This window comes from Geotrypetes seraphini, chromosome 4 (assembly GCF_902459505.1).
Source record: "Geotrypetes seraphini chromosome 4, aGeoSer1.1, whole genome shotgun sequence".
NCBI classification, from domain to species: domain Eukaryota; kingdom Metazoa; phylum Chordata; class Amphibia; order Gymnophiona; family Dermophiidae; genus Geotrypetes; species Geotrypetes seraphini.
The window spans coordinates 254,809,602-254,835,949 of record NC_047087.1 but is presented as its reverse complement, the minus strand read 5'-3'; the positions used below and the strand labels follow the sequence as shown (position 1 = coordinate 254,835,949).

General features: G+C 41.3%; 1 protein-coding gene across 9 annotated transcripts in view; it reads left to right on the top strand.

Moving 5' to 3' along the window:
- SGMS1 (sphingomyelin synthase 1) overlaps positions 1 to 26,348 on the top strand; it is a 221,151-nt gene that overhangs the window by 102,012 nt on the left and 92,791 nt on the right. For all 9 annotated transcript variants that reach the window (XM_033941904.1, XM_033941907.1, XM_033941910.1 and 6 more), the window contains one exon: positions 18,560 to 19,416. In XM_033941904.1, the coding sequence (XP_033797795.1) occupies positions 18,791 to 19,416 (626 nt within the window). In that variant the 5' untranslated portion in view covers positions 18,560 to 18,790. The remainder of the gene's footprint in view (positions 1 to 18,559; positions 19,417 to 26,348) is intronic.

Below are 26,348 nucleotides of genomic sequence, written 5' to 3'. Positions count from 1 at the left end.
CACAGTATTCAAGGTACAGCCTTACCATAGAGTGATACAAGGGCATTAAAACATTTTCATATTTGTTTTCCATTCCTTTCCTGATAATGCCTAATATTCTATTTGCTTTCTTAGCAGCTGCCCCACATTGAGCTGAGGGTTTCAATGTATCTTCAACAATTAAACCTATATCCTTTTTCCTGGCAGTGACTTCTAACACAGAACTCAGCATCACATAGCTATAGTTTGGGTTCCTCTTTCCTACATGTATCACTTTGCTCACATTAAACGTCATCTGCCATTTTTGAAGCCCAGTCTTCAAATCTCACAAGGTCCTCTTGCAATTTTTCACAATCCTCTTGTGATTTAGCAACTTTAAACAACTTTGTGTCATCAGCAAATTTAATTATCTCACTAGTTATTCCCATCTCTAGATCATTCATAAATATGTTAAAAAGCAGCGGTCCTAGCACAGACCCCTGGGGGAACCCCACTATTTACCCTTCTCCATTGAGAATATTGAGCAATTAAACCCACTCTCTGTTTTCTGTCTTTACCTCCTATCCCATAACATTCTAATTTCCTCAGAAGTCTTTCATGAGGTACTTTAATAATAATAATAACAACTTTGTTTTTGTATACCACAATACCACAAGCAGTTCAGAGCTGTTTACAGAGGAAGAGGCTGTTCACACAGCGATGTTACAAAAAAAGACTTTCAAATTACATTAGCAAGCCAGGAGTAGTTAGGTATGTGCGGAATAATTTCAGAGATACAACAAAGCAGGAAAGGAGTCAGAGAAATTTATCAAAGAGATAGGTTTTAATTGATTTCCTGAAGGTTTGGTAGAAGGGTGAATTTGAAATGAGGGTGGTTAGACATTTATTCCATTTTCCTGCTTGGAATGACAGTGATCTATCAAGGAATCTCTTGTAGATACAGCCCTTCAAGGATGGGAAGGCAAACAGATAGGCACTACGTGTGCAAGTGGTGCCTGGAAATTCAAAATGGTGTGACAGGTAGATTGGGGATGAACCTGTTATGGTTTGAAGCATAGGCAGGCAAACTTGAAGATGACCCTTGCCTCCATTGGCAGTCAGTGTAGTTTTCTGTAATAAGGGCTTATATGATCCGATTTTTTGAGACCATAAATGAGACGGACGGCAGCATTCTGAATGACTCTCAATCGTTTGATGGTTTTCTTAAAGGATCCTTAGTATATAATATTACAGTAATCTAAGATGTTTAAGATTAGAGATTGAACCAGCAGTCGAAAAGAGAGGAAGTCAAAATAGTGTTTGATGGTACGAAATTTCCAAAAGGTGCAAAAGCATTTTTTAACCTGAGCATTAGTATGGTCTTCAAAAGTCAGGCATCGGTCCAGGATGACTCCAAGGATTTTGATAGTAGAATTAATTGGGTAATTTAACCCGTTTAATTTCAAAGAAGTATTCGTTAACTTGCCAAGAAAATCTTGTTTTTTTCTGGATTCAGTTTAAGTTTGAATTGTGCAGTCCATTGTTCTACCTTAATGTGAATAGATGAGGTGAATTGTTCTGTCTCTTGTGTCAGTGAGGTTATGGGAATGATAATTATTATGTCATCTGCACATATATACGATTTCAATTTTGAGTCAGATAACATATGTCCCAATGATGCCATGTAGACATTGAATAGAGAAGGGGAGAGAGGGGAGCCCTGTGGAACTCTACAGGGATTATACCAAGATTGGGAAAAGGTTCCGTCACTATGAACCTGGTAAGTACGTTTTTTTAAGAAGCCTGTGAACCAGTGTCAAGAAATGCCAATTGAGGCATCTAAGCAGAATGTCATGGTCAACAAGGTCAAAGGCACTGCTCAAGTCGAACTGAAGTACCAGTGCGCTTTTTCCCAGGGAAAACAAATGGAAGAGGTAGTCGGTCAGTGAAACTAAGACTTTCCGTACTGTAATTTGTGTGAAAACCAGACTGAGAGTCATGTAGAATGTTGAACTTCTCTAAATATTTCTTGAGATCAAGGTTAACTAGACCTTCCTTTAGTTTGAGGAAGAATGGTATGTTGGCAATGGATCTATAGTTGGCAGCTGAAGAGACTGGCTCCTTGGAGTTTTTAATAATAGGAGTCACAGGAATATGTCTGAGTTCCACCGGAAAGTAGCCAGTGGACAAAGAGAAACCCAGTTGAAAAGTTCAGCTTTGAATGGGAAGGGGGCTGATTTCATGATAATAGGTGGGCAGTTGTCTTAATAGGCAATTAGATTTTGCATATTTAGAGTAGAGCTTAAGAAATTAGCTCCAATCTGGATTTTCGAAATGATTCCAGATCATGTCAGCAATTGAACCTTCATTTTCTAAAGCAGATTGATTGATTGATAGGTCTATGCTTGTAGCTACAAGAGACGATTTTCAAATTATGAATTTTTGTGGCGAAGTAGTCGGCTAGGTTTGTAGCAGAGGGTGGGAGATCTGTGTGAGAGCGTTTATGTAGATCAATATCAAACAGAGAATTGACTATTCTGAAAAGTTCTTTGCTATTCAGTGAAGGAGAATTAATTGTTTGGGAATAGTGTTTACAATGCTTTTCTTTGATTATTCTTTTATACTCTTTAACCTTTAGTTACCAAATGAATCTGTCCTTATCTTTCCCTGATTTACATCATATTCTTTCCAATTTATGCACTTCTCGTTTTAAAACTAATAGATCAGCATCATACCAGCTATCTGATAAACGATGTCTTTTCTTACATATTTTTAATGGTGCAATATCGTTTAGCACAGATAACAGGGTCGGGTCGAGTGACTTTGGATGAATAAAGATCAATCAGATGAGTTGAAAGACACTTTTATTTGTGCACCATTCTGATTGGACAATTCCACCCATTTTTGCCACGCAATATCGTTTAGAACATGATTGCTGAAATTTTTCCATCCTAGGATGGCATTTGTCAAATGCCTTTTGAAAATCCAAATACACAATATCAACCGATTCATCTTTATCCACATGTTCATTCACCCCTTTCAAAGAAATGCTGTAGATTGGTGATGCAAGATTTCCCTTGGCTAAAACCAATTTGGCTTTCTCTCATTAATCCATGCTTATGTATACATTCTGTCGTTTTCTTTATAATTGTCTCTACCATTTTGCCTAGCACCAATGCCAGACTCTCCAGTCTATAATTTCCAGGATCACTTCTGAAACCCTTTCTAAAATTTGGCATCACATTGGCCACCCTCCAGTCTTCTGGTACTATGTTGGTTTTTAAAGAAAAATTACAAATCACCAAATAGCCCTGCAAGTTAATTTTTCAATTCTATCAGTACTCTGGGATGTATACCATCCGGTCCAGGCAATTTTGCTATATTCAGTTTGTCAAATTGACCCATTACATCATCCAGTGTTATAAAGATTTGTACGAATTTCTCTGATTAATCAGAATTGAATACAATTTCTGGCACTGGTATCTCTCCCACATCTTCCTCAGTGAAGACCGAGGCAAAGAAATTAATTTAATCTCGATTGGCTGGCCCAGAATGTTCTCTCCGACATCAGACTTGACGTCAGAAAGAAGACTTCCTGTCGGCTTTAGCAGTAGCGGCAGGGCAGTAAGAGAAGGGGACCCGGGGAAAGGAAGGAGGGAGGGACAGGAAATGATCGCCTGTCCCGTTGTCCCCGAGCACAGCTTCGGGACAAAGGGACATGAGGTCTGAAAACGGACCTATGGTCATTTTTAATTTTGCCGGCCCTACGCGGACCGGCAGAAATTTCCTGCGGACCGGTGGTTGAAGAACAGTGGTCTAGCGGTCCAACCGATTCTCTTCCCGGCTTCTTGCTTTTAATATATCTAAAAATGTTTTTACTGTGTGTTTTTACTTACAGCGCAATCTTCTTTTCAAGATCCCTCTTCACCTTTCTTATTAGCGCCTTGCTTTTGACTTGACATTCCTTGTGTTTACAATTATTTTCAGTCGGATCCTTCTTCCATTTTAAGGAAGTGTAGTAATGTATATGTTCAGCCAGTATGAACCAGAACACTTTTACCTGGTTTAATAGAAGGTAACTTCCTTTCAACCTGAAGATCTCGGGTTCAGTGCTAGTTTGTGCATGAATGGGGGAATAAACATGCTGAGAGACTTTGAGTACGATATCTAATCGGATTGATGGGGTATTCTTGGGAAGCAGGAAATAAGTAGGCCTTTGCTTACCAGCCGAAAAAAAAAGCCCTGCGCATGTCTGATTTGGCTTTAGTTCTTTGTGTTTAGGTAATGTAAATGTGGAGATATACTTGTAAATGCATTTTTTTAATACTTAATCCATGTTGCCTCACTTTCTGAAGAACATTTTTTTAATTTCTAAAACACATTGTCTCTAGATTTACTGCTTCACTGGCCACAGAGCTCTGGGCCCTCTCTGCAGTTACAATGGTGCCCTTGTCCTGCTGTACTGTACTTTAAAAAATTTCCTAGGCAGCAGCACTATCTGTATCTTATATTACATGTACTTTACATTCTACCATGTCCCAACCTATGTTCCCTCTAAGCACCAGCGAGATGTGAGCAAAACTTTTTTGCTCTGTCCAAACCCTCCTTGAGTTGGGGTGGGTGGGGGGAGAGGGATAGAAAGCATGATAAGCTAGTGTCAGGTCAAAAGCGCGCCAGGACAAAGGCGCGCGCAGACAATTGAGTGCAGCGCGGAGGCATGCGCCACAGAAAATTACTGTTTTTACGGCTCCGACCGGGGTGTGTGTGGGGGGGAACCCCCCCACTTTACTTAATAGAGATTGCGCCGTGTTGTGGGGGCGTTGTGGGGGGTTGTAACCCCCCACATTTTACTGAAAACTTCACTTTTTCCCTGTTTTTAGGGAAAAAGTTAAGTTTACAGTAAAATGTGGAGGGTTACAACCCCCCAAGCCCCCCACAAAGCCGGCGCGATCTCTATTAGGTAAACTGGGGGGGGGGGGCTCCCCAACAAACCCCCCCCGTCGGAGCCCCTAAAAACTGTAATTTTCTTCAGCGCGCACCTCCGTCTTGCGCTTAGTTGTCTGCGCGCGCCTTTGTCTTTCGCGGGGTTGTCTATGAACCTGATAAACCAGTTGTTCCTGCCCCATCAACTGATGGTCTCATAATGGTGCACTTTGAGCTGTAATAGTAATAGTCTCATGGCACTACTGTTAGAGGTCACAATGCCAAATAAAGGGGATTTAGTCTTCTACTGAGCCCTTAAAAATATAGCAGCATAACAGCCCCTGCCAGCTGTGTGTTAGTTCAGCTAGGAGTGTGCATGGTTGCTGGTTGTGCATTATATATATATATGGTAAGCATAGTGCCTCTTGAAGTTGCGACATCTACTGCAGATGGAAAGATAAGATGAAGAAGTAATTCAAACTAGACTAGGAAAGCTAAAACCAGAAATTCACTGAATAAATGAACTGAGCTCTTGAAAGCATGTCCAAGAACAGGCCGTAGCATCTCCTATGCTTCCTCAGTTCCTTCTCACATTACTTGATTGATCCACCAATTAGGCACATGAATAGCCAGCTTTTGAAGTAACACTGACAAGCATTTGACATATGATAAGAAACAGAATTAGTGGGATATGCAACTTATTTCTCAAAGCCCGTGTAAGTCGGAGACCAGTGAATTTAGATTTTTTTTTTTTAATGCATTTCTGATTATTTATCATATTGATACTTAAGTAATTTGTATAGCAAAAATATGGTGCTATATGCTGGCTTCAAAAATAAAAAAAACAGATGTCACCATCATTCCATGCCAGTTTAAAATATTATAAATGATGTGAACAAAAGCTGTATAGATTTCATTTATTTAAAATGTGCTTTGTGTTTTTGCTTGGTATTTGTTATATACAAGTTTGAGTTTTCTCAGGTATAGTTACCCTTACAGTGATGACAGATTGATACCAGCTAAATTATGATTTATTGCATTTCTCTGCAATTTATTAGTGACTTCTCTGGTTTCTTGAATTGCAGAGCCTGGGAGGGAGGGGGCTGGGTGCAGAATCTGACAGGGGAGGGAGGGAGGGAAGGGAGCTGGGTGCAGAGCCTGACAGGGCAGGGCACTTGAATATTAAGCTGCCCGACTTATGTTCAAGTCAATCTTTTGAGGAAGAAAATGGGGGTCTCCACTTATATTCGAGTATATACAGTACATGGAATTGGGAATCTGTTTCTGTGATGCTAAAAATGGTGGTAGATTGTGCCCTGCTGGTTTTGGATATTTATAAGTGGCATGTACTAATCAGAGAAGTAAGGTGATATTTGATAAATGGTTAGATATGACTGCTTTTAGGTGTTGATGTTAAGCCACTTGAATACTTGTTCGTTTGCATGTTGTCACCCATTCAAATGTATTGCTTGTTTACAGCCCTCCAGAGGTTGCTGATGGGGACTTTCTGCCCCCTCAGATTTGCTTGTAGAAGTATGCAGTATGAGAAATTGGTCATTTTAGATTTATTGTTTAGTGAAAGGATGGAAGCAAAATTTTGTGGATAATCTAGAGAATGTGTTTTGAGCAGCTAGTCTAGGGTCCCCAAATCAGCAGAGCACCTTAAGATTTGATTTTTGTATCTTGGATGGAATGGAAGTTTAGGAAGGTATTACTTGATTAATGGTCTGTTGTTGTTGGGGTTTTTTTTTTTAAATAGAATTTGAGTTAGTTGAGGGAATATAAACAAACAGAACAGATCAGATGAAAAAACATGTGCATTTTGAGAGATTCTGGGTATGAGGCTTTATTTCCATCTTATCGGTCAGTGACACAGCATGAAGGAGTGTTATGTTGTCAAAACATGGTGGGAAAGTTGGAAAAGGAGTTAATGAGTATGTAAGGGAAAAGTGAAGTACAAGAAATGTTTTTCTGGCCTCTTCTTGCTAAGGAAACAGACATCACTTTGTGCGGTGATGAAGGAAAACCAGAGATCTTCTAGATTTGGAATATTGGTATATATAAAGGATATTATCAGAGCCAGGTGAAAGCAAGTAAATATCAATATATCAATTTTGTCTTTGTTTTGTTCTATTTCTATCATTTAAATTTCTCCAGAATTCTACTGTTCATCGGCTCCCCCTTCTGCTTCTATTCCTTTCTCTCCTCTCTTCTGCCTTCCAAAGTATTTAGATCAATGCTGTCTTGTTAAAATGTTTATTTTATTTTTATTTTTCCTCTAACTCTACTTTTCACTTCTCTATTACCCTCCAGGTACTTTAGTTAGATTGTGAGCCTTCGGGACAGTAAGGGAATTTTTCAAGTACCTTTCTTATTTCTAATCTTAATGTATATTTTCTGTAAACCGCTTAGAACCTAACGGATGTAGCGGTATATAAGAAATAAATTACATTACATTACATTACATCAATAAGAAATTGCAAATGCTGATAAAACTGAAACCTTACATTAGTAAAGGACAGGAGTTATTCCTGCCCTATAGTTGGCGGCGGGAGGGCAAGCCTTCATGGGGGGAGCAGGCCTTCAGCGGGGAGGCAGGCCTGTGCAGAGGGAGGAGGAGGAAGGAGTAAGAGAGGGGAAGGGAGATGCCAGACCTGGGGTGAAGTGAAAGGAAGAGACCAAACCAAAAAGAGGGGGAGGAAAGCAAAGGACAGAGAGGTGTTGGACTAATGGAGAGAGAGAAATGCAAGACCACAAGGAGAAGGGTACAAGAGGGATAAATACTGCTCCAAAGTAGATGGGCATGGTGCAGGATGGCAGGAGAGATAGTAGGAGAAAGCCTGTACCTGGGGAAGGGGATACAGGAGGTAAGGAAGAGAGAAAGAAGAAGAAGCTGGATATGGGGAGAGACATGAAACAGAGATAAGATGCTGGGCATTGAGGGAGCATAGGAACAGGGACACAAGGGAGACAGTACTGGAGAGGAGAATAGGGACAGGGACACAGAAGAGATTTGCTGGATGAGAGGGTAGTTGAGAAAAGGAGAGATGGTGGATCTTTGGATGGTGGGGTCCATTGCTGCAGCTGCGGGGGGATGGAGATGAACAAAAGGAAAGATGCCACACAAAGATGCTCTCCTTCTTTCTTCGTGCTAACCATCCAGCTTCCATCTCTGTCCTCCCCTTCTGTTTCCCTTTCCGGGGGAGGAAAGGGAAACAGAAGGGGAGGACAGAGATGGAAGCTGGATGGTTAGCACGAAGAAAGAAGGAGAGCCTGATCAGAAGACAACCAGACCAACATGATTTGACAAATGACCAGACAAGAAAAGGTAGGAAAAATAATTTTATTTTCTGTTTTGTGATTACAATATGTCAGATTTGAAATGTGTATCCTTCCAGAGCTGGTGTTAGACCGCGAACGTGAGCTAGGATTTAACAGAGAGAGGAAAAGTATTTTTGTTTATTTTGTTTACACCACAGGACCAGTGTGGGTAGGAGAAGGCAAAGGGGGTGAAGAGGCTATAAAATAAACCCACCAGGATGTTTGGAAAAAAACACCCAATTGGGCAGGAAAATAGAATCGAAAAATCGATTCAATAGGCTTAATCGAATCAAAATTTTTTTCCTGAATTGGGCAGCACTAGTAGAGAGAACAAGAGGTCACTCTCTAAAGTTAAAAGGGGATAGATTCCGTACAAATTTAAGGAAGGTCTTCTTCACCCAGAGAGTGGTAGAAAAAACTGGAACACTGTTCCGGAGGCTATTATAGGGGAAAACACGCTCCAGGGATTCAAAACAAAGTTAGAGAAGTTCCTGCTGAACCGGAACATACGTAGGTAAGGCTAGTCTCAGGGCAATGGTCTTTGACTTAAGGGCCGCCACAGGAGCGGACTGCTGGGCACGATGGACCACTGGTCTGACCCAGCAGCAGCAATTCTTATGTTTTAGCTGAAAATGTAGTCAATGTTAACCTGGATTTAGGGTCAGTTTCAGTGTGGAAACTGAACCAAAATTCAGACAGCCTCTATCCTAAATTTAGCTTCTCAGAAGATGGAAATGTCTCATTTAGGATGGCAAAGGCATCTGACTTCTGATTTTAGGCGCCCAGATTTTGAGTATTGACCCACTAGATGCCAACTAAAAATATTTAGGAAACGGGGAAATGTTTTTATTAATGGTCTGGCTTTTTTTTTAATTTTTTTGGAATGTCTCTTGTGTACATTTTGCTTTTTTTCTTACCTGAATTTTAGGCACCCATTTGATCCGATTCCCTGGTATTTTCCAACCTTGCTCTGAATTCAAATTTTCCTTAGTTCTGTTTTGTTGTGAACCTTTGTTTTCTTTTGCTAAAATGTCTGTTTAAAGATGAAACAAGAACTAAAGTAAGCTCGTAAATGTTGCACATTGGTCTGTAATCCATGTTTTGAAGAAAACAAATTTCCTGAAAAATTAGGAACAGAAGTTTAGATGATGATTCAAGAAAACTGCTGACATGTTCTTTTATAGTTTTAAACGGTCTAAGCAATACCACACCCAGCATTTCAAGAAAGCTCTAGATTTTAGACACATTCATTCTCACTCAAAGGATGAAAATGAGAAAGAACAACCCTAGATTTCTTATACAGAGGCTAAGCTGCTTTAGCTTGCTAAATATATATATTTATATTTATATATATATATATATATATATATATATATTTTTTTTTTTTTTTTTTTTTTACACGTTGTGGAAAATGACTGCAAACAGAAAGCAAAAGACATGATGTTAGAGAAGAAAGGCTCTGTGATCAAAAGTATGTTTAAAATAAAAGCATTCATTTTAATATCCTTTATTTATGTAGAGGTAGGGAGCTTTGCTTTTCCGGGGGGGGGGGGGGGGGAGGTTAACCTTACTTGTTAAAAAAAGTGCATACTTAGTGTGACTCAGTAGCACATTTCCTCTTCCTCTATTCAGAAATGTGTTTCTGTGGATGTGAGGATTCGGCTGGAAGTGATATAGTACATCTTGGGAGGGTGGCAGGAATTGGGTAACCACAATATATATTTAATGCTTTCAGCATGGCATATGTTTGGTTTGTAACTGGAATGACAAGCTGTAAAACCCAGACCCGACCAATCACTACTTTTACGTTTAGGAATCTTCAGGCTGTTGACCCTGACACCTTCTCCACCACTGTCTCATCCCTTCCTTCAACTACTATGTCATACAAGTCTGTCGATGAAGTCATCTTCTCCTATAAAAGCATTCTCTCTTCTGTTCTAGATACTCTTGCACCTCCCATTTCACGTCCTGTAAGACGCACCAAACCCCAGCCCTGGCTGACCCCAAATGCCCGCTACCTGTGCTCCTGTGCCTGATCTGCTGAACCTCTTTGGCTTAAATCCTGCATCCATGCTGACTTCCTTCACTTCAAATTCCTGCTGCATCCTTCCAGTCTGCCCCTTCACTTGCCAAACAAGAATACTATGCCCATTTAACTAACTCTCTTAGCTCTAACCCTTGCCATCTGTTTGGCACACTCAACTCTGTACTCAAAGTGCTCCCACCTTCAATCCCCCTGTTACTTCCCCCCAAACTATGGCAGAGTTCTTCTACAACAAGATTCACCTTGAGTTCTCAACCCTTCCTTCCAGCTGTTCACTCTGCCAATCTCCCTTCAACTCCTGCCAACTTTTCCTCCTTTTCTGAAATCACTGAAGAGGAAACTGCACATCATCTTTCTTCCTCTAAACCCACTAGCTGCTCCTCAGATCTGATTCCTACTCAGCATTCTCTCTTCCACTGTCATCCCTCCTATCTGTCACATCCTCAATCTATCACTCTCCACTGCAATTGTTCCTGGTGTCTTCAGACATGCCATAGTTGCACCTCTTTTCAAAAAACCCTTACTAGACCCCACATCCCCCTCTAATTATCGCCCCCAACTCCCTCCTCTCTTTCTTATCCAGGTTGCTAGAATGTACTGTTCACTGCCATTGCCTGGACTTCCTTTTATCTCAAACTATTCTTGTCCCACGTCAATCAGGCTTTCACCCATTTCATTCCACAGAAACTGCCTGTGCTAAAATCTCTAATGACCTGTTCCTGGCAAGATCCAATGTCCTTTATCCTTATTCTTCTCAATCTATCTGCTGCCTTCAATACTGTTGATTACTACCTACTCCTTGATACTCTGTCCTTGCTGGGATTCCAGTTCTTTCCTGGTTGTACCTCAAAGCTCTGTCTTGGGTGCACTGATGTCCTCCCATGGCTTTCAATATCATCTCTGTTCTGATGACTCCCAGATCTACCTCTCCGCACAAGACATCTGTATAGGAATCCAGCTCCGAGTCTGTCTACCTATCTAACATTGCTGCCTGAATGTCTCACCGCCACCTAAAACTGAATATGGCCAAGACTGAGCTCTTTATCTTTCCACCTAAACCCATCTCCCCCATTCTCTATTTCTGTGGACAACACTCTGTCCTGCCAGCTTGCAACATCAAGGTCACCTTTGACTCCTCTCTCTCCTTCTCCACTCAAATCCAACAAACCGCTAAAGTCTGTCTCTTCGTCCTCTATTAATACCAAAATCCGATCTCCTTTCTGAGCATACTACCAAAACCCTTATCCATACTCAACCATCTTTTGCTTAGACTATTGCAACTTGCTTCTCTCGGGTCTTCCCCTCAACGATCTCTCTCTCCTTCGATCCATTCAAAATTCTGCTGCACGACTTATATTCTGCCAGAGCAGCCATACTCACATTAACCCTCTACTCAACTCAAGTCACTTCATTGACTCCCCATCCATTTCCAAATACAGTTCAAGCTCTTCTTACTGACTTACAAGTCCATTACCTCTGCAGCCCCTCAATATCTCTCCTCACTTATCTACCCCTATGTCCCCACAATGAACTCGTTCATTGGGTAAGTAGTCCCTCTTATCCATACCTTTCTCCTCTTCTGCCAACTCCAGTTTCCATTCTTTCTGTCTTGCTGCACTGTATTCCTGAAACAGACTGCCTGATACGTCAAGCTCCATCACTAGTAGTATTCAAATCCAAGCTAAAAGCACAATTTTTTTTTTTTTTTGAGGCTGCTTTCAACTTCTAACTCCCACTCACTATAAGATACCTATGTCCATCCTATCATTCTCTCTGCAAGAAGCTCCCCAACCCTATATGTCCTGTCTGTCCAAATTATATTGTAAGCTCTTCTTAGCAGGCACCATCTATTGCATGTTAAATGTACAGCGCTGCGTACTCCTTTCAGCACTATAGAAATTATAAATAATAGTAGTAATGTCAGATTAGTTTTGTTCAGCCTTTGAGGGCTAAGTTTCCTGTATTTATTTGTTAGAACTGATCAGTTAAAATTCATTTTTATGGTTTTACACTGCAGGAAGAAATTTATCATGAGTTTGCTCTGTGTTCTTATATACTGGCATACCTGTTAGAACAGTGTCCTTCAACCTTTTTATACCTAAGGACCGGTAGAAATAAAAGAATTATTTTGTGGACCGGCATCGGTCCGCAGACCGGCGGTTGAAGAACACTGGGCTAAGTCGTGGGCCAGACCCTGCCCATCTCCACCCCAGACCCTGCCCCCATAGTCCTAGTTGTAACAATATTTTTTCCATTCATTTTTCATATATACACATAATATTAATCTTATTAACAACGCATCGATCGCACCGCGGACCGGCAGTTGAAGAACACAGTTTTGGGCCTATTGCACATGCCGGCCCTGTGGACCGGCAGGAAATTTCTGTGGACCGGCACCGGTCCATGGACCGGTGGTTGAACACTGTGTTAGAATGTTAGGTTTTACAGGCAGCTGTTTTGAACAGACTAAGCTAAAAACTGCTGTACATGGACACCATGAAACTGTGTCATGGTTTGGGTCAAATACATTAACTTAACAGAAGTTTCTAATTTGTCCTGATTCAAAATGATGCTTTAAAACTTGTTCATAAGAACAAATATTCAAATTAATAGCCACCGTTTCAAAAAGGCATGCAAAAAAAAGTGAAGCATAAACGTTGATGAGCCATTTCTAGGCTTGAGTGACCTCTGTCATTGCTGGCAAGTTGTTTTTTTGTATGGAAATAAGCGGCTAAAATACATGTGACTTGTTCACCTCGTGTTCCTTTGCTGTACAGCCGCCTTAGTTAGAATAGAAGACGTATCCTTCTATCAGTTTTGAATTTCTAAATGGTAGCTATAAAATAAGCACTTCTTTGAACAGTTAGATTTTCTAAACAGACTGGGAAAACAAATGGGCTCTCAAGATATTTAGGATTGTAACAATAAACAATGGAAAACGCTATAAAGTTTCCATCCTTTCTTGTCGATTTTACTTTTGGAGTGGAGGCGTGGCCTAGTGGTTAGAGCAGCTGACTCAGCATCCTGAGGTAGTGAGTTCAATTTCCAGTGCAGCAACTCGTGACTCTATGCAAGTCACATAACACTTCATTGTCCCTGATAAAAAAATAAGTACATGGAAACATAGAAAATGATGGCAGAAAAGGGCCACGGCCCACCAAGTCTGCCCACTCTAAAGACTCACCCCCCCCTAACTTCTTCCCCCAAGAGATCCAACATGCCTATCCCATTTTCTCTTAAAATCTGGCACACTGCTGGCCTCAATCACCTGCAGTGGAAGTTCATTCCAATGATCAACCACTCTTTCGGTGAAGAAATACTTCCTGGTGTCGCCATGAAATTTCCCGCCCCTGATTTTCAGCAGATGCCCTCTTGTGGCCGTGGGTCCTTTAAGGAAAAAGATATCATCTTCCACCTCGATACGGCCCGTGATATATTTGAACGTCTCAATCATGTCTCCTCTTTCTCTACGTTCCTCGAGTGAGTATAGCTGCAATTTACTCAGCCTTTCCTCGTACGGGAGATCCTTGAGTCCCGAGACCGCCCTAGTGGCCATTCGCTGAACTGATTCAACTCTCAGCACATCTTTTTGGTAATGTGGCCTCCAGAATTGTACACAATATTCCAGATGAGGTCTCACCATGGATCTGTACCAACGGCATTATGACTTCGGGCTTCCGGCTGACGAAACTTCTCCGGATACAACCCATCATTTGTCTATCCTTGGATGAAGCTTTCTCCACTTGATTGGCCGTTTTCATGTCTTCGCTAATGATCACTCCTAAGTCTTGTTCTGCTGCAGTCCTAGCCAAGGTCTCGCCATTTAGGGTGTAAGTTCTGCACAGATTTCTGCTGCCAAGGTGCATGTCCTTGCACTTTTTGGCATTGAAGCTTAGTTGCCAAGTTGAGGACCAATGTTCCAGTAGGAATAGGTCCTGCGTCATACTGTCGGGCAATGTATCTACAATATGTAAACCACTTTAATTGTAGCCACACAGAAAAAGCAGTATATCAAGTCCAATCCTCTTTACCCTCCTTTATCCTTTGTTCTTTCATGATTCTGTGGTTTTTACTTCTGCTGTTCTAGTACAGATTAAAAGGGTTTTGTTTTCTAAACTTTTAAAAAAATTGTCAGACCCTTATTTTTGTTGTTTTCAAATAAACAATTCAAAGCAATTATGCCAAAGTATGAGGGTATTTTTAACTGAAAGAATCAGAGGTCTTATTTTCTCACCAGTCAGATATCAGTAAGCTTGTAATAAGGAGCTCCTTTATAGGAAACATTTGTCTTTTATTTAGAAAGTGCTTTTCTTTTTTTTTTACTCAAAATAAGCAGTTGGTTTCCCACCATACTGCTTTAAATTGTGATTTCAAGATATGCTGAATTAATATTTATACACTTATCTGGTATTCCTGGAACTCATTATGTTGTTCAGATATTAATGGGGGAATTTGGTGAAGCTTTGATCTATTTGTAAAGCCTGTTTTACACACAGAAAAAGACTTGCACAAAATGATGGGACCGCATGAACATGTTCAAAGTATGGGCACAGAAAAAGTGTGCAGGTGAATCAGAGTCAGATTTGTCAAGTATGCATTTGATACCTTCGGAGCAGGTATACGTTTGTGTCAGCAGTTCTGTGCTATTGGGATTGATTATAAAAACGCATAGGGACTTCTGGAGCCTTTTATAAAATAGGCTTAAAATAGGTGCTTTTGGAACAGACATCCTGGGGCTGGAGGTTACCACAAGAAGTTCGCAGTCCTGACTAGACACACAATGCATAAAGGGATTCAGCGTAGAAGTTGACTTGCATGGTACATGTAGGAATAAAATATATGAGGGATCGTCATTAGGTTTCCTCACTTTTTTTTTTTTTAAACACTATTATATAAGGTACAAGCGGAATAGAAATCACTAATGTAATGTAAATATCTCAAAAGCAAATTACATCACTTTTCCACAAAATCACCCTGCTTTGCCTGACTGACTAATCACATGACATTCTGTGACACACACTCCTACTACTTCTCCTGCCTCAACCACTTCTCTTGAATATATGAAAGTGTTGAAACTTTTTGAAGAACCTTCATATTTAAGTGGATGGTCATGAGCCTATTAGGTATTTCACTGCAGTACCCTGAAGCAAACAGAGGATTTTAAAGTAAGCACAATGCAAGAAATTTGCTGCCAAGTCTGAGGCAGCATAGAAGGTTTAGATCAAATAATTTAATGTTAATTGTTAGGATTTAAGACCTGTTTTTAAAAAAAAATTTCTGCAACTGTTGCAAGTGTTTACAACTTTAAAAGACAGAATGGGAGGTAATAGCATGTCAAAAAAAACCCCCACAGTGCCAGCAAACACCTACACACAAATATTAACCCTTGCAAAATTTTTAAGTGCAAGATATTTTTACGAGGCTCTTATTTATGTGCAGAACAGTGATGTTGGAAGACATGTGATATGATTGAAACAGAACATAGGGAATGGATAGAGTCTAATATATTCTAGTATTTTATTTATCCAATGAAGCCCACTCTGACAGCAGTTTTCAGACATCCTGTCAGGTATATAGTGGTGGAAAAAGTGGGTAAAAAGGGTGCATCCTATGGAGTGAATACCCCAATCCCCCCCCCCCTTTACTTTATTTAGGCTGGTTGCTCACTGCAACCGAAAGTAGAAGAAGGGAAAGGCCAGGCGGGTGCAGCAATTGTACGCCACCGGCCCAGAAGCCTTATTCCCGATGTCAAATCTGACGTCGGCGGACCTTCTCGCTGACGTCAGAATTGACATCGGGAGTAAGGCTTCTGGGCTAGCGGCGTACAATCACTGCACCTGCCTGGGCCTTCCTAGCAACTCCTTCTGTTCAGGTGCTGCACTGAGCCAGGAGTCCCAACGCTGCTGCTGCTTCTTTGTCGACGTCAGGAGTAAGGCTTCTGGGCCAGCGGCGTGCAATCGCTGCACTCACCTGGCCCTTCCCAGCAATTTTTCTTAGCCCCCGCTCTCGGTGCTTTAGACAGGAGTCCCCCCCCTCCCCGCCGCTGCTGCTGCTTTGTGGACGTGTTCTCACAGTGGCAGCAGCGGGAGGCAATTACAACCAGCGGGCGGGCAGGCTTGGGGAGGGTGAAAGAGGACAGGTTGGAAGGCAGTGAGGTGAATATAGTAGGGAGGTAAGAAGGGACAATTATGGTCCTGAATTGGGGGAGGGGGAAGATGACCAAGGCAGCGAGGGGAACATAGGAGGGAGGGAAGAAGGGACAATTGTTGGATCTAAGGAAAGAAAGAAAGAAAGAAATCACCAGACAACAAAGGTAGGAAAAATGATTTTATTTTCAATTTAGTGATCAAAATGTCAGTTTCGAGAATTTATTCATGCTGTCTATATTTTGCCCTATATTTGTCTATTTTTCTATAGTTGTTACTGAGGTGACATTGCATATTTTAAAAAGTCATCTGCCTTGACATCTCTGCCCTGTTCCTGCCCGCTCTGTGCCCTGTCCCAGCCTACCACTAGACCACCAGAGGGGGGTCAGGATACAGAGCCTGGCAGGGAGGGGAGACAGGGTACAGAGCCTGGCAATGAGTGTGGGGTTGGGTGCAGAGCCTGGCAGGGAGAATTTTGTTCAGAATGGTTTTTTTCTTGTTTTCCTCCTCTAAATTTAGGGTGCGTCTTATAGTCAGGTGCGTCTTAAGGAGCGAAAAATAAGTTGTGTGTGTGTTTTTCACTTGATAAATGCCTGTGCACAAAGGACTTGCAGACTTTGTACATGCTTTTTCCAGCAAGAAAAACAAAAAATGAAAGTCCATGTTGGGCATATTGTTTACCAGTCTAGCCCTAAACATGCCTCTGGGAACATCTCCCCTTCTGTTCACCTAGAAGTACATGTGTAATAGAACCTTACCTGAACTTTCAGCTAGATTTAGCGAGGTTAGTTTTTAGCAAGCTAGTTTACCAAACTAAATGGTTTAAAAAATATCCTCAATATTAGCAAATTTAGGGCAATACTTATTGAAGGTTTTCTCTTTTAGTTGTGCTTAGTAAATGGGGCCCTAATTTGTTAGCAGTGAAAAATTTATGTTTAGCAGGCCTGCACATTCTATTTCACGCCCTTTCCACCCCTGTACTTTTCAGACTGTTCTCTTTATTCTCCCCATATTCATCTTCATATATATTGCCTCATTTCCTGAACTGTACTTCATGCATCTGAGTAAAGTGGAATTTGGTCTTTGAAAGCTCATGCTTCAATAAATTGGGTTAGTTTATATGGTGCCACCTTCCTCTGTAAATCTGGTACACAAGACTAATGCAGCTATCCCTTTGAAAGATTTTTTTTTTTATCATGGATTAAGTTACTACCAGCCCCGGCACTTAATCCATATATCATTAGCCAGTATTGAATATGTAGATTAGTGATCGCATAGGCATTGTCCTTTTAATTTAGGACTGCTATTTAGCAGGGCTAAACTAAATGGATGAATTATCCATTTAATGGCTGACTATTACTACTAAACAGTATCTGTGACACCGCAGTTATACAGATAATGTAAGCTCATTTAGAAGTTTAAATGGTTCAATAATATCCACCAAAAGGCCAAACAGGAGAAAGAAGAAACACCCCACAGTACACGAGATGAAGATGGAGCAAAGGTGGCCAAAGGAGACTATCTGCAACAGAATTTGTTTAAAAATGTTTTATTCATTCACAAACCTGATGTGGTCATATTCTAGCATGTGCCTGCCTCAGAGATCCTTCTATACAAAACAGTCTAGCTGTGCAAATAAGCTAGGACACAAACCATTAAGCAGCCCTGCTTATAAAAGCATAAATGTCTGTCCACAAACTAAGCACTTGTACTGCTGCAGCTACTGATGTCAATAGCACTTGCTACCAACTTAACATGAAAAAATATGCTTGCTCTCCCTCCTGCCTTCCGTGGTCCTAGCTTATTTTCATAACTGCATTGTTTTGCATAGAAGAACCCCGGACATGCTCATGCTGAAACATGGCTTTATCGAGACTGTGAATGAAGGTAACAATCCTATGGCAGGTGGTCTCCTTCAGCCATCTCCACTCCAGCTTTGTCTCCCTGATAATTATATCCATATAAGTTTTGAAAATCTACAGAGATGTGAGTTATGCATTAGAAACCTTTGAATATTGGCACTACTGATAGCAAGTTTCACACTTATTCAGATGCATCCTTTATTATTATGTATGTTAGCATATGTCCAATATATTCTGCATTTATGCATTTATGCATTTATGGAACAACTCCATTTAAAATATCCTTTTTTTTTTTCTTTCAACAGAAGAGTCAAAGGAAGAATTTGAATGTTAGAAGTCTGTTTCCTTTGTAGAGAAGAGACATGGAGAAATTGACGTAGTGTTAAAACTGCTTTCACACATTGCAGTCAACTTGCCAAACTTATTTCTGCTGCAGAACGATGTACAAACCAAAGAAGAGACTTGAAATGTTGCAGAAACTCTGACTTCTGCCCTATTTAGAGTTCATTTGAAATTGCATTTTGCCGCAGAATAAAATGAAGGAAGTTCTATACTGGTCACATAAAGAAGTAGCTGCTTGGTTGACTAAAACAGGCATGCAAGAATATTCTGAGACTTTTCAAAATCTTAATGGTCAAGATTTGTTGAAGCTAACTGAGGAGGACTTTAGGAAACCACCTTTATCACGTGTTTCTTCAGATAATGGGAGGCAGTTACTGGATATGGTCGAGACATTAAAAATAGAGCTCCACATTGAGGAACACAAGAATGGGCATGCCAATGGTCACCTGATAATTGGTTCAAGTGTACCTGACAATGGTCATGGTTTCAACAATAAAAGTAAAAAGAATGGAATGCCAAATGGATATACAAAGGAGATGATTAAGATCCCCATGCCTGAGCTGGAGCGATCCCAGACATACCCAATGGAATGGGGGAAAACTTTTCTGGCTTTTCTCTATGCACTTTTTTGTTTCTTCTTTGCCTCAGTGACACTAACTTTGGTACATGAACGAGTACCTCTCAAGGAGGTGCAGCCACCTCTACCAGACACATTTTTTGATCATTTTAATAGGATGGAGTGGGCCTTTTCAATATGTGAGATTAATGGGATGATTCTTTTCTCGCTGTGGATAATCCAGTTGCTATTTTTAAAATACAAGTAAGTTAATATATTTTATAAACAGTTTGTTGTGATACTGTGAGGTGTGAAAAAATAAGAAATAGTCCCAAGGATTGGACATACCACAAATAAGTCCCAGAGTAAAACCTTTTATTATCTACCAATAGGAAATATGGAACACCAGAAATATGTAAATCGCAATGTTTATTCAGCAAAGTAACACAGATAAAGTGCAAACAGAAGTAAAGATTTCTGGGACACCTTCTAAGAAACCCTATCACTAATTTCTATTATAGATACCTAATATAAAATGAACAGGTATCAGATGGTTTCCACGCAGATTCCTTATTGGCAAAAGCGAACTGACAATTCAGCTGCAATCATGATCACAGAATTTTAAAATTTTAATGTATTACCTTTAGGTATTAGTAAAGACGTTTCCACAGTGGTAAAGGGTTTGTACAGAAGGTGATCTAGGTCAGTGATTCCCAACCCTGTCCTGGAGGAACACCAGGCCAATCGGGTTTTCAGGCTAGCCCTAATGAATATGCATGAGAGAGATTTGCATATGATGGAAGTGATAGGCATGCAAATTTGCTTCATGCATATTCATTAGGGCTAGCCTGAAAACCCAATTGGCCTGGTGTTCCTCCAGGACAGGGTTGGGAATCACTGATCTAGGTAATACTCTGTGTCGACCTTCTGACTTCTACCTTTCCTTCTCTTCCTTTACCTCTGCCTTTGCATTTCCATAATTATTGATAGCACTGGTACTAGTGACTGGCTGTGGCCTTCTGTTGTGGCTAGGCCCCACCACAGAAATATCCCCTACCTCATCTCCAGATTCCCCCAAAACTTGGGGCTCCAAGTGATCTGAGTAAAGTAATAGTCCCAATCCAAGGTTGTCTGCATTCTTTCCCGCCAGTTTCTTAGATGTGATTGGATAGACTGTTTGGATTGCAGTTACCTTTATCTGATGCAAGGTAGGGAAACATTCTTTTAGCACAGAGTATCCATGTGACATCATAGGCCTGCAGCACAAGCTTGGTCAGATTAAGTTCTATGATACACAGGTTAAATTGTGGTGAGAGCTATACACCTAAAACAAGGAAAAGACTGCAGAGTGGAATGTACAAGGTACAGTAATCTTTATTTTAAAAAAAAACTACAAAATTGTAATCTTTTAAAATGGCTCTCATATACATGGAGTACGGACCCAACATGGTCCGTGTTTCAGAGAAACACTCCTTCCTCAGGGGTCTGGGATATCCAATGTATCACCAGTAGAGAGTCATGTGGAAAACAATGTTGTGATAAGGTCAACAAAATTTTTGAATCGGAAGCAAGAAAGTCTCCTTCTGAGCTAAGGCACAGGATGAGTTCAGCTACTGAAAGTTGAACTCACTCTGTGCCTGCCTTGAGCCCTGGTGGTCCAGTGGTGAGCCAGGATAGGAGTGATCCGGGAACTTGCGAGGTTGCAGCGGCAACTCATAGCAGCCATTTTCTTTAGTGACTTTGCATGGGACAGAGCGTAGGAGGATCACTCCTGCTCTGGTTCACCACTGGACCACCAAGGCGTATAAGTTAGGTCTTTGCAAGGTCCAGGAGGTCGTGTGGTATGGAGCCGGCTGGGACAGGAAATGAGAGGGATTGCTCCTGTCCCAGCTCACCACTGGACCACCAGGGATCAAGGTAGGCACAGGGGAGGCCTACAACGGATCCGGGAGGGGGGTGGGTGTGCACTTCTGGATGATTTGAATATAAACAGAGAACCCTCATTTTGGACCTTTTTTTGGGGGGGGGGGCTCCAAAATCTAGGTTTATATTCAAGTATATACAGTATTGGTCTCATAATAAAAAAACATAGATGTCCAAAAAAGCATCCTAAATCGTCACTTGGACGTCCTAATCGCCAGGACGTCCAAGTGCCGATAATCAAACTGTCTTTCTGTATGTCTAGTTTGGTGTTCCAGTCTCTGTACATCCAGAGCACAAGATGGTTGTGGTAAAGGCGTGTAATGGGTGGGCTTTGGATGGTCTCAAGGGTGGGTTAGACATGGATGTCACCCTAAATTATAAGGGGGTTATGGCGAAGTATACAGCTGACACCCTTTATGTGAAGTTCACATCAGTGCCCTCTAAGATGTCCCATTGCTCTGTCAGAATGTCTATGTGGCTAGTCCTAATGGTCAGGATTAGGACATTTTCAACTTGGATGTTTTTCTGATCAAAAATGGGGCATAAAGTTAGATGTTCGGGTGGCCTAGATTTCCCGGTGGCCTGGATGTCTTAAGTAGATGATTTTAAAAAATAAATTATAGTTGGACATCCAGCAGTTTGCCATTTGAAAATGGACTTGGACATTTTTTTTGAAAATGCTCCTGCAAGTATGTATATGTTTGTATATATGAATATATCTGTGTGCACATAACATACAGGTATGTTACAATTTGGGGAAAGCTGTCCATTATATTTTAGAGGTAGTTTTTTGAACAGGCATACTTGGGTTGGTTTTACTAGGCCAATACCACATACTCTTCTACCTTTGATCCCTTATCCTCTATTAGCTCATAGGAAAAAAATAATACATGCACATATCAACCATTGTAATTCCTTTTTGTAGTCTGCACACTACGTTGTCCTTTTTTATCAGCTAAAGGCGGTATTGCAAGTCCAGAAATAAATAAAATGTTTTTTCCTTTGAGGGAGATAATAGGATCATCCTAGATTGGTCAAGAACAGTAGTTTCAGTTAACCAAGATTCTCACACAACCGGCAAAAAAAATTGCTGGTGGCGGGAAAAAAATGTCCCCCGAAGCAGCAACAGTCCTGAGTCATAAACCGCCCTCCCTCCCTCCCTCAAGCCCCGAAGAACTACAAGTGGTGGCAGTCCTGAGGCATGAACCCCACCTCCCTCCTGTCCCCATGCACCAGTGTGGCGATGTCCTGAGCTGTAAATTCTCCCTCCCTCAAGCACCAAACCCCCTCTCTCCCGCTCTGAAGCACTAGCGTGCAGTGGTCTTGAGCTGCAGAGTTCTCCCTCCCTCCCTCAAGCCTCCAAGCCCTGAAGAATCTACAACCCCCCTCCTTCCTGCCCCGAAGCACCAGCACAGCAGCAGTCTAGAGCTGCAAATCCTTACTCCCTTCCTCAAGCCCTTTAGTGGCAGAAGCAGGCGGCAGTCCTGAGCCGCGAACCCCCTTGCACCCTCCCTCTCTCTCTTCCTTACCCAGAGCGCAGCAATCGGCAGGAGGCGGCCTCAAAGCAGGCTGCTTGTGGCCAGTCCTAGCAGGGCCTTTCCTCTGATGCATCACTTCCGACACATCAGAGGAAAGGCCCTGCCAGGACTGGCCGCGAGCAGCCTGTTTTGAGACTGCCTCCTGCTGACAAGTTTCAAGTTTATTGTAGTTTTGATTTAAACTCAATATCAAGTATTTTCAATGCGTATAACAATAATAAAAATTTGGGGGAACATATAAAATAATTTGAGACAATAAACATACAAACCTATCCATAGTTAATTAAAGATACATAAGGAATATCAGGAAAAACTACATTTGTTTTAAAAGAAAAAAAAAACGAAAATAAAAAAACATTTAGGAAAGGAACAACATCAGGAAGGGTATTAAAATTTTTTTTAATGAAATTTGGTTTGGAAAAAATGTTTAAAAAAAGACTTAATCTAGAAGAGAGAGTGAGGGGGTTTGTAACTCAGGACCTCTACCTGCGTCTGCCACTTCGGGGCTTGAGGGAGGGAGGAGGACTTTGCGTCTCTGGACCACGTCCACGCTGGTGCTTCAGGGTGGGAGGGAGGTGGGGGGAATAGAGACTGTGTTAGACAAGGTTTCTAACACTCTCAGTTAACCAGAAAAACAGTTATCTGGTATCCATCAATCCCTGTGGGTGCCAGAAAACAAATTCTACTGTAATAACACATCACCATTTGACTTGTACAATTTAAAATACTATCATGATGTTGATAGCTTCACCAGATGGCTTGTTGTTCTTACGGCAGTGGTACTCTTCAATTGCATTCTTGTGTTCCATCTTATTAAGGAACAAGAACAAGCTTTGCCATCTGGAAACCACTGCTGTTAATCAGCAATGGAAATATTTTCAGCAGGTGTTTCTGAAAATCCTTCTTTCACATATATCATTCCAGTTCTGCTGTAGATTGCTTGCCAAGTATGTTGTATTTCTTGTGACCTTCATAAAGGACTGGGAAGGAGGGGGGGAGCTAGACAATCTTGTATGTTGAGGTTTCCTTTGCTTTACACAAATGTAAAATAAATGCAAAATCTTTCAAAACCTTTAGGGAAAAATATCAAATTCTACCATGTATTGCATGTCTGATAAAAGGTATGGAAAGCTGGCAGCAGTAAGAGGGGTGATAATGGCTGCCTCCTCTGACCAGGTACCTGTTATTGGTCTTGGGGGTTCCAGGGTACCAGATACAAAAGCCGGGAGGATGCCCAGGACCAGATAGCCTCTGGGTGGGGGTGGCTTCCTGGATCCCTGAGCTAGTTATCATGAATCTTCTGAGCTGAAGTACTGCAATTCAGGTGATCCTCCTTCTTCCACATAGGATCTTCATCTTCAATTAAAGATCCAGCTGTAAAGGAAAAGTGTAAAAATGTCTTAGAATTCAGCATGGCTCTTTACATCAGGAACAGCTACATATTAATTAGGTTTACATTCTCTTTGCATGCCGACCACACCAGGGATGTGTGCACAAAATGGCTGTGTAAAACAATCTCTAATAATCTATGAAAATTAGTTATGAAAGTAACAGTATTTTATTTGATAAAATTGAATCAAGCCAGTTCACACTCACTCACTCTATATCTCCCTCATCCAGTCCTCAACACAGCACTCACTCTCCAGCTAGTCATCAGCGTGTCCTTTAAACTGAGCCTGCATTCAACTTATCCCTGGCTACTCTCATTTTAACTCAGCCTTGGAGGTGGGGGGGAGGGGGGGGAGGTGATCATCAGAACAGGCAGATAAACAATGTTGGTAGCAGCATATGTTGGGTCCAGGAGCTAGCCAGCTGGAGTGGGCAGTGCTGGTAATAAGCTAGAGAACCTGCCACTCATTACTGGAGGTAATGGCAAACCCACTGACTTTATTAACTTTGAACAGGTTACACAACACACATGGAAGCAGCCAGCAAAGCAGCTTTGATGAGCGGGCAGGAGCAGACACCATGCCAACAAGTCCTAGAGCGGAACTCGGGAGCTGAGAGGATTGCATGAGGGGAGGGTTGCAGACCAAGAGGGCAGCAATAGCGAAGCTTACTTGGCCTGGGCCTGTTCATGTTTGAGAGCTGAGGCCCCAGAAGTCAGTCCTTTAGCCCCTCTGTTTTCTCTTTGATTCTCTCCTTGTCTGGAGGTGATGGTGCTGGACTGATGATGCTGTTTCAGGACTGTTAGCCCTGATGGGAATCAGGCAGAGGTACCACAATGAAATTTAGAATCCGACAGACTTTAACTTGCAGCAGCAACAGCATGCATCCAGCGGGCTAGCTCAGGCAAACCAATGTACAGCAAAATAGCTTATATTGCCGCATACTGAGTGCTTCCCCTGCATGCGCTGCTTGCTTTCTGCAGCTGTTCAATTGCTCATACATGCAACTTCATTGGCCTTACCATAAAAGCCTTACACTGTACAAGAAGGCTAAAAACTGGACTGTACAGTCAAAACTGGGCAGTTAGCTACCCTAAGCTGGCATCCTATTGAAACAACCTCTTATAGAGCTGATACTGTCGGTGAAAAAATGAAGTAGTACAGTAAAACCTTGGATTGCAAGTAACTTGGTATGCAAGTGTTTTGCAAGATGAGCAAACATTTTATAATTTTTTTTTTTGCAAATCATTTTTAATAAAGTCACCCAGAGGAACACACAGGATACAGAAGAAACATGTGCAAAACAGGAACATAACAAAAGCAGCGAAGAATAAATCAAAACAAGCACCAGCAGCATAGGAGTATGAGCATCAGGGCAACCATATGAAATAAAGAAAGAGAAAAGAAGAGGGGATGCCCAAAATCTCCCATCTAGACCAATCCACAAAACAAAAATACCAATCAAAGCGAGGGCAGGGAATCACGGGGCATAGCTCCCCCTACTGGTGGAGAGAAGGAAAACAGCGGTTGCTAAAAAGCCCCTGACCGCTGCATTGGTAGGATCAATCTACTGAGTATCCCAGCTCCCCTGGTGACCCTTATTAAATTTTAACTTGATATACAAGTACATATAGTATACACACATCACATCATGACAACTCAGCCGATGGTTCTTCACTCTCTCACTCTCAGTGTAGTGACTGTCAAGGTCTTGCAATACGAGTACATACAGTATTTTGTATTAAAGTTTTTGCGTTGTGGAGTTTCCATCATTTTGTTATGGGGAAATTCACTTTGATATATGAGTGTTTTGGATTGCAAGCATGTTTTCAGAACGAATTATGCTCTCAAACCAAGGTTTTTCTGTATACTGGAGAGAAGAGCATAGGCAAAGTCCTTTGGAAAGTCTGGGGTGGTTGCTTCCAGATACTGGGTGTAGTTTTCCCATTGAGAAAGAGCAAGGTATAATTTGGACACAAAAGTCCAGAAGCATTTTGGAGCCCAGAAGCTTATGATTGTCTTTAATATTGCTGAAAGATAGAGGATAATTATGATTAAGGTTTATTTTCATAGGTTTTAATAAATTGTAAATTTTAGTGGTTATTTTCCAGCTAATTAGGGATTTTTTTGAGGGTACAAAATGTGTGTATATGTTTTCATGCTACAGGTAAATATTGCTGTGTACTCATTCTTGTAGAAGCAAACATGCATTGTTACATCACTTAGGTATCATGAGCACAGACAGCGCACTAAGGAAGATACAAAACAAGGGAAGAATGAGAGTTGTCCTGAAGGGGGGCAGGGAAGTGGTGGGGGTTTTGGTTTTATATTAGAAAGTTTTTGCACA